Source organism: Mastigoproctus giganteus, chromosome 2 (genome assembly GCF_048544385.1).
Source record: "Mastigoproctus giganteus isolate SK-2022 chromosome 2, ASM4854438v1, whole genome shotgun sequence".
In the NCBI taxonomy this organism is placed as follows: Eukaryota; Metazoa; Arthropoda; class Arachnida; order Uropygi; family Thelyphonidae; genus Mastigoproctus; species Mastigoproctus giganteus.
The window spans coordinates 115391265-115400748 of record NC_143576.1 but is presented as its reverse complement, the minus strand read 5'-3'; the positions used below and the strand labels follow the sequence as shown (position 1 = coordinate 115400748).

Here is a 9484-nt window from a genome sequence, read left to right as displayed (position 1 = left end):
GAAAACGTAGGAAAGAGGTCACTGAGAGTGAAAGAAAGCTGTGGAGTTTAAGAAAGCTTAAAAATTTAATATTACATTATTTTATTGTTATAATTTTTACTTTTAATTTTAAATTCTACTCAAGTTTCTGTAATACTCTTAGTAATATGACTTGAGAGAAACTACACAGCCGAAACGTGGTAGGAATGTTATATCCACGCTTTCCAGATAAAATAACACGAAGATAGTCTTATCTTTCGAGAAGTTTTAATAGAAAATAAAAATAATAGCTCATTTTCCCCTAACTTCTTATTTATATCTGTTTAAACTATTTGTTTTTGAACCTTTGATGATAACATTTGTATTTTCACTAACTCCCATATAATAAAATTAAATTGGTTAAATTAGGGATGATCCCGGGATTATTTACAAAAAGCGGTATCCCATTAAAATAGTATGATATCAAAAATGAACGGATAGTTAAATAAAATATTACTGGAATTGTTATTCTGTACTGCTCTGTGTGGCATGATCCGAAAACTTTTTCACCTACTCTGTCAAAACATTGTTCTGTATGAACAAACCCCTAACATTCTAACTACTATTAAACCAAAAACAGAAAAAAAAATCTTAAGAAATTAAATAAAAAAAAATCCTTGACTTTTCGAAGGACAGCAGACGGACAACATTTTGTTCCAGGACGAAGTTACAAAACACCATAAATCTTACAGCTCATATTTCAGAAGCAAACAACTGTCCTACGAGCGAGCTGAGTCTTCGCAAGTCTGAACGGAAATACAGCAGGATTTATCATTCCTCGCTAACCACCAGATATAATCTGTGGAGTGTGAAATTTATTGCACTCATAACGCATTATAACAAAGGCAATCTGGGAAATCGAAGGACAAGAGTTGATGATGCTGAAAATTTAGTGGAGCTTCATCCTTTTTCGGCGATGCTTTTCAAGTCGTCGACGGGTGGAAAGACGTTATCCCGGAACTCTCCAATGACGTTGCCTGCTGGTTTATAGTTGGCCACAACGACTATTTTCCCCCCTCGGGAACGTGCTTTACCGATACCAAATTCTGTGCTGCTTCTCCACACCATCTGAGTAAACTGACCTGTGCAGAAAAGGAAAGAAAAAGTTAAATTTCCAGAGGAAATTTTTCGAAGATTGCTGTGCTCCTAAAAAAAGATGCGATTGCCCAAGCTTTTCAATCGCTGGAAAAAAGAAAACTAAGTGCTATAATAAAAAGGAATTAAAATTTTAGTATTTTATTATGGTTAATAATTGATAGAAGCCTTTCTGTACTGTATTTTAACATCTGATAAGGCTGTCTGTCAGTCTAAGAAAGATAATTTTTCCATGCAAGTAATACTCGTGAATTATCTTTTTAGTTATAAGTTTTATTTTAAAACTATTTTGAACTCAAATATTATCGTAAATGATGAAAAATTTTATATTTATCACTATTTGAGATATTACATTGATCTAAATGAGAAAACTTACAATAGCTGTGAAATATTGAATGAAATTGAATGAAGTGCTTCTTACCAGCGTTAACATGAAGCAGGGACGGGTCTTGGTAGAAGTTGTACGTTTTGATTTCATTGTACCAATACTTAGTGACCATCTCTCCTATATAAAAAATAACAAAAATGTTAAAATAAAACGCAGCTATATGGGCGTTATAATTTTCAATTTTTATTTTTAATTATAGAGATGTTTCGGGTTGAAAACTTTATGCAGAAATTTCATATTTTAAGTGTTGTAGCTGAAATTCTTTTAGCTTTCGGCACACTAACCAAAATGAATAATAGTTTTCCAGTATACTTACTGGAAACTATTGCCTAGTGTCCTTCGTCATACAGATCTCTACTAGCGAAGTGGTTGCAACTGCTGTTCTTTCATACCGTGTAAAAAGGCTTAAATTAATTTCCCCGTTGAGACACGAAGAGTTTTATGGGATTGACTTCCCGTGAATTTTGTGTTTTTTTTTCCAGAAATTTGGATTTTTCATCCTGCAATCAAGCGAGCCTGTCAGTAATAAAGACCGTATATGCAATATACGGTCTTTATTGCACAACTAGGCGCTTTGAAAGGCGTACCTGCCAAAGACCCTAAACAAGAGCCTACTAGCAATAGGTCTCCTAGAGAACACCTACAAGGGACTCCAGAAGGTCGCAATCCTGAACACCTGTAGGATAATCAGAGGGTTCCTCGCCCAACAATAACACCGGACATGACAACCACCCTATGCACTTGGTTCTAGTACCCGTTACTGGGTGGAACCCTCATCAGGGAGAAATAATAACACAAGTATAATAGTAATATTAATAAGTGACCATTAGTGTGCTAGTGACCATCCACGAAGGAAGGAAGATACAACATATAAAGGGTAGTATCGAAATGAATACGTTCATCATGCGAGCATATTACGAAGTAACTAAGCTAGAGACCAGTATCATAATGTACAGGATGAAACTTCACGCTAAGAGGTTGGAACGGTTCCCGACTGTTCAGATCAGCGAACAGCAGACCAGAGACGGTCCGTCTCTGGTTTGCTATTCGTCATGAAGAACTTGATAGCTCCTGCAAGCTTGGAAATAATCAAGCAGGATGTGAGCTATTGAACAAAGAAAACAGACACACACAAAAAAAAATATATATAATAGTGTCACCCGTAATTCATTACATAAACACGTAGTTGTGTCTGTAAACTGCGTGTTCTCTGGTCGATTTGCCTGTTTTTCTTGACGAAAAACCCCAGTTCTGGGGGGGGAACCTTGCTATCTACGCCTGAGACCGACTAACTCAGCCCCTAGTGTGAAAAAGGCCCATTAAAGTTCCTCGCGTCATCGACGGGATTCGGGATTCGACTGGACCTTTTCCATCCGGTGGGGAGGACGGTGACGATACCACTGTGCTACCGCGCAACAGTAACACCGGACAGGACACAACCGAACCAAAACTAGAGGGGGAGGAGGATCAGCAAGTAAAAGAAATACAAACCGGAGTAGCTGATGTGAAAAACTGAGGTCGCGATATCTCCGGAATAGAAGAAGAGTGGAAGAAGATGTAGTGGAATTCGAAGGAATGGATCCTACAAAAATCCACACCATACCGAAGCAGGGATCTAGCAGAATCCTGTGGCAAGTCACAGACTATCTCATTCGGCGAATAATACCAGATTACCTTATCGCCGAATAATACCGGAAACCGAATAATCCGGTATTATTCGGTTTCTCTACCATTCATCTGGTTTCTCTACCATTCATCATGTAGCAGCCAACAGGATGAATGGTAGAGAGACCAACAGAAAAAAAAACGCAATGACAAGGAACTACCAGCCTGGGAAAGAAGGTTACAGTTGAAGATAAAAGAGCTAAGAGTGAAGATAGGCCAACTGATCCAGTACCAACGGGGTAACAGAAGTAAGAAGAAGCTGATCAGTAAAGTGAATATTGTCCTCAAGAGAGACAACAAACACAGCAAACATAGACACTTTCAAGCAGAACTTCCTTGCACTCAGCAAGAGACCGCCCATACAGGGAGAGTGTCCAGAGGAAAACAGACAACCGAATATTTGATGAAGATTAGACAGCTTTCTACAAGAACATCGCACAAGAGGAGAAGGAAGGCAACGGACCCCCTCCGAACTGAAAGTGATCAAAGAGTTATGGGGAAACCTGTGGAGCAGCTAATTAGCCATAACATTATACCCTCTGAATAGAACTAGAACGGAAGAAAACCAAGGACAAACCAGAGATGACAGAATGGGAGATTCAGTAGGAGGAAGTACAACAGTCCATCGGGAAGTCTCACAACTGACGAACCCTAGGAATAGATAATATCCACAACTACTTGCACAAGAAATTCAGCTGCACACGCAGGCACATAGCGGAGCAGTTCACCCAGATGATAAGTACCCTGACACAATCCCAGATTCTCTGATCAAGGAATCACCTATATGAAGACTAAGGACAAAGGGCATCACAAACCTGTGAAGTGCAGTCCTGTCTCCCAACAATGTATAAGACCCTGATCGGCTGCATAACTAAGAAGATATCATAACATTTAGAGAGCCAAAACATCATGGCCGAGCAGCAGAAGGGATGTAAGCAGATGAGCAAAGGATGCAAGGAGAAATTGACCGTTGTGAAAATTATGGAGAAATCCTACAAGAAACACCGCAAATTGTACACGTGCTACATCAGCTGCCGCAAGGCCTTCGACTCCATTCCATATAGTTGGCTGATAGAGACACTGAAGATATACAAAGTTAATCCGACACTGACACACTTCCTAGAAGCAACCCACTGTCTACCATGCTCAACGACAGCAAGTACGGATATACCCTTAAAGTAGAGAGAGAGAACCAGTACACCCTCTTTCGCCTGATGTACTTGGATGACATCAAACGCTGTGTGGAAACCGATAATTAAAGCCAACAGCTACTCCGGATCACCGGAGAGTTCAGCACTGACATCAGGACGCATTTTGGCTTTGAAAAATGCAAGCTACATAAATTTTACAGTATGCATTAAAGAATATTTGCACCTCAATGGAAGAGGGGCTTAGAAGGATGGAAAACTCAGCTAAAAATACTCAACAAAGATAAGAAGACTAATATATTAATGTGATTTCAAAAGAAATATTATACATTTAAAAAACTCGTCAATTATAGATAATTGACGGCTTAAGTAACAATCAAGAGTGTCATTGCAATGAAGATAATCCAAAACAAACCAAAACTGAAAAATAAAGCCCAATAGAGGGTTTCATGAAGGCTCGAAGCCACAGTTATTTTTTCTGTTACTTAGAAATAACAAAGATTTATCTAACCAAATAGTCAGGAAATTAATCAGTAGCAGTTAGGAATAGCTGACGAGACTCGGTAAGCGTTGAACCTGGAGGCACATCTCCATCGATTTATCTATGATAAGAAATATAGAACACAAAGTCATTGCAAGCATGTAACTATTGTAGAGCTGAGGATTTGCATCACCATGTGATGATAATTGTACGTTCATTTGAAAATATTTCGTTTTCCTACTGTTATTTTTTAATAACTTATTTGTATAATTTATAATTTATTTTATTTCAAGAGATTGATAAACTTAAACCAGGAGTTTAGAGGCTGGAGATTTAGGTGCCAGCCCTATTGCTAGAATTTTCTCTTCTCTTTTTTTATGTAAAGCTGCTGGCCAGTGGCCGTGAAGGATGTTACTGCTTTTCAATAAAGATTTTATATTGAATTCCATGAAAATATGCACAAATTATTTTTAAGAAGAAACTTGTGCCACAATTGCTACACTTTAACAATCAGAGGAAACAGGTGGAGCTGAGTACTTCAGAGATAATTAAGACTGGCAAGTTGGCGGTGGGAAACAAACTTGAGATTTGATTTGTGAGAAGAAACGGGGGAATAGTTTAGTACATTTGTCTAGAGATCATGCTCATCGTAGACCCAAAACAGTAAGAAAGTTAGGCTTGGTGATGAACATGCATGAAAGATGGTTTCAGAAGCTTACCGGAGAATATCAGCGAATCAGGTAGGATTCGTAACAAAAGCGTAATCACAAATGTAATGTACAGTGGAGGTCAAAGGCAGACATTAAGATCGGAAAACTTCCATAAACTGAGACAGAACGCAGAAATTTTCACTGTGAAATGACCCATATGAAAATATCAGGTGCCTAAATATTGGAATTTGTAACCTTCATGGTGTCGATATATATATATATATATCGACACCATGAAGAAAAAACAGAATAAAATGAAATGAGTATAGCAAACATCGGTGGCTGCAAATCATTATGTATCACGAGTTGCGGACACATAATTTGCATACCAATGAAGGATATGGCAAGCCAAGTAAGTGGCGAATAAAAAGTAAACCAGGACCTAACTACAGTAACAAAAGAAGCAAGGGGAGGGTAAAATCGAGATAAAGGACGTTGCAGAAAGAATGCGCACCTAAGTGCAAAAATTGCTATTTTTGTTAATTTATATTATTTGGTATTTTTATTAATTGGCATTGTTTCTAAATTATTTTAGGAGCGCATTCCTTCTGCAGCATCCTTTATCTCGATTACTCCCCCTCCCCTCCTCTCCTTTCTTCGTTTGTTGTTGGATGTTTTAGTTAAGTACTGGTTAACTTTTTATTCGCAAATTACTTGGATTGCCATACGACTGGCGTGTCCTTCACAGGTATTCAGTTTATATATAAAAATCTATCTATAATTTATTTTTCCGTTATGAATTCTTCAGATTGCTATTTTTGTACTAACTGATTCTTTCCCCAATTCTTTTCTTTACATTAAGGCGCTTAAAGGAAAATAGCCTTTATAGACCACAGTTTGTTCTGCTAATAAAGGAGGTAGTGATGCTATAATATTACAAAAATCTTTGAAATCTTTGTCTACAGAAGATTTTAAATAAGAATCAGAACACCAAGAATCTTGTTGTAACGGTATATTTCTGACAAATAGATATTTATTGTATACCCAGTATAAAATGAAATATAAGTACAATTTCAGTAGCTTTCGGAACTCGTGTCCCTTTCTCAACTGACAAAATTTTTGAATACATTACAAGCAAAGTGTGGCACGTTACTCATTCGTCATTGTTGTAGCACGGACGTGTGCTGCCTTGCGCCAGTGATCATCCATCAATAAAACGGTTGTCTCCAGGATTGGATGTATACGCATGCCTTTCTGGCGATTTAATGCCTTAGGGTTGTTTATTATGTTTAGTGACTCTAGCCATAGGCGGTGGCGAAAGTGTCGCGCGTGGTCCACTATCTCAAAGTCGCGTTTGGGGTCAAGATCGTGGTTGGTAGCCCAAAAGTGTTCTGCAAGCGCGGACTGGTCAGTTTCGGCAAGCCGGATTGCTCTGTCGTGTTCCGTGAGGCGATCCTGGAGACGTCTCGATGTCTCACCTACGTAGCAACTGTTACAGGCCCTACAGGTGATACGGTACACTACATTGCTGCGTAAGACAGGCGTGACAGGGGTCTTCACACTGGAGACAAGTGAACGTAGGTTCCTACCTGGTAATTGCACACATTTGATGTTGTAACTTCTCAGGATCTTCGAGATACGTCCTGACACTCCTGGATAGTACGAATGTAGGCGGATGATATGTCGACTTGCTTCGGAGGTCTTGGGTTGGAAGTAAGTTCTTGTGCCTGTAACAAGCATCTGTTTAGTACATGGGATGGATAACCGCATCTGGTTAGGTCCGCCTTCACACGGGAGATCTCGTTACGTCTAATTGTGTCGGTGCTGGAATGGCTCCAGGCCCTGGAGAACAGGGTGCGGGCAGTGCTATTGAGATGGCTTGGAGCGTGGCCGGACCCGTAGTTAGTGAATTGACCGCACCACATGGGTTTGCGGTATACTGAGGTCTCTAGATGTGGGCCTACGCGATGCACTAGCACGTCCAGAAACGGGAGCGAACCGTCCACCTCTGATTCTACGGTAAACTTGATGAAATTGGATAGAGAGTTGAGGTATTCTAGTAGTACCGTTTCAGAACCACGTGGTATTATGGTAAAAATATCGTCGACGTATCTACACCACGTTGTAATAGGTGTAGGTGGGTTCTGGTGTATCTGCTTCTCCAGATCTTCCATGGCGATGTTAGCTACTACGGAACTGACAGGGGCACCCATAGCAGTGCCATGTACTTGTTTGTAGAGTAAGTCTTCAAAGGTGAAGATGCTGCTAGAGAGGCATAGGTTGAGGGCGGTACAGATGTCATCAGTGGATAGTGACGTCCTGGATTGGAGGCTTAAGTCGCTCTCAAGGAGCCTTCTGGCGCAGTGCACGGCCTGTTGGACGGGAATCGAGGTGAATAAAGAAACCACGTCAAATGATGCCATGACAGAGTTATCAGGGATTGAAATGTCCTTAATGGTGTTAATGAATTCACTGCTGTTTTTAACGGTGTGAGATGTATTACCTATAAGAGGCGAGAGGAGGCTCGCGATGTGTTTGGACAGTTCATACGTTGGGGCACTGCAGCAAGACATTATAGGTCTGAGAGGAATACCCGGTTTATGGATCTTTGGTAATCCGTAGAATTGCGGTAGTTGGCAGCCAGTAGCACGCAGAAGATGGTGAGTCGCGGTCGGGATCTTCTTATCATTAAGCCATGCGTGGACAAGTTTATTAACATTTGCTTCCAGACGTTTCAAGACTTTAACGGGAGGATCAGGTAGAGGTTCATATACGTTAGGATCGAGTAATAGGGCCAAGGCTTTCTCTCGGTAGGCTGATCGGTCCAGCACAACAGTCCGGCGCCCTTTATCCGCAGGAAGTACAACGATGGAGTTGTCTTTTCTTATAGATGACAGGGCGGCACGTTGGCGGTGGTTGAGGTTTGAGCACGTTTTTCGAGTGTTGCGGAGGACTGCGGCAGTCTTGAATCGGATCTCGTTGGCAGTTTCTTCGGGAAGGTTGGTGATACTGGCTTCTATACCCATAGCGAGCTGTGTGATGGGAGGTTTCGATGGTATAACGGCGAATTTCATACCGTTTGATAAAACACTCAGCTGCTCGTTGGACAGTTGTTTGTTACTTAGATTCAAGACGAAAGAAGTCGTGTCGTCTGAACGAGTGTTCGTCTTTAAGGAGTTAGTTTCTATGCTCAAGTTTATGAACTTGCGCTGTTGGCGTAAACGGTATATTTCTACTTCTCGGACTAAACAACTCTTCTAGGACTGGGAAATTTTTGTTTAGTCCCTTCTCTTCTTATGAAAACTGATGTGGCTCGTTGCAGTTAGGAGGTGATTCAGTTGCAAAATTCCCTCACAGCTACTTGCTACATTGCAGCGAACCAAATCATAATTTTTTAAAAATATAGACGTCAAATTGTATTTTCGAACTCTACAAGTACCATAAAGTTTAACTGCCTAATGAAATGGATAAAATGGCTAAAAAAATCCTTCCACATGAACTCACGTGAACGTTACGATTTCACGAAACGATCTTGGAATATAACCCCTCTTATAAACACTCCCATTACAACTCCCACTTTACGGCGACGTAAAGCTCAGCGTGTAATAAAAGTATCGTCTTCAGTAGCGAGCATGAAGAACTGAGGGCCAATCTTCAGATACATTTTATGCTTCATTTAAGTATAAAAGCAATGCGTTTCGAAAGACCGGAGCATTGAGATATTTTTCAAATTACAGTATTTTGTTCGGCGAGATCTAACCCTCTAATGATGGCTGAAATAAGTGGGACATTTCAGTAAATTGCTGTTTTTATTTATTTTTTGAAACCATTACAATGCAGATGAAATATTGACGCAGTAATATTTGTTAAAAAATTGTTCTATATTAAATCAAAATATTCGGTCTACGTACTGCATTTAAATTGCTTATTCTTTATTTCTTTTACGACTTATATTTTGTAATTATAGGTGGGAATGATATTTTATTTTCCTTTTTTAAAGCATCCATTTCTTAACTAAGTCTATGATCAGGCTTTTCTC

General features: G+C 39.7%; 1 protein-coding gene across 1 annotated transcript in view; it reads right to left on the bottom strand.

The window, feature by feature from the left end:
* Positions 1-361: 361 nt before the first annotated feature.
* LOC150089506 (Golgi-associated plant pathogenesis-related protein 1-like) overlaps positions 362-9484 on the bottom strand; it is a 133651-nt gene continuing 124528 nt past the window's right edge. The window contains exons 5-6 of the mRNA XM_090368629.1: positions 1535-1618; positions 362-1100 (exon numbers count right to left, since the gene is read on the bottom strand). Coding sequence (XP_090224755.1) covers positions 919-1100; positions 1535-1618 — 266 coding nt within the window. The 3' untranslated portion in view covers positions 362-918. The remainder of the gene's footprint in view (positions 1101-1534; positions 1619-9484) is intronic.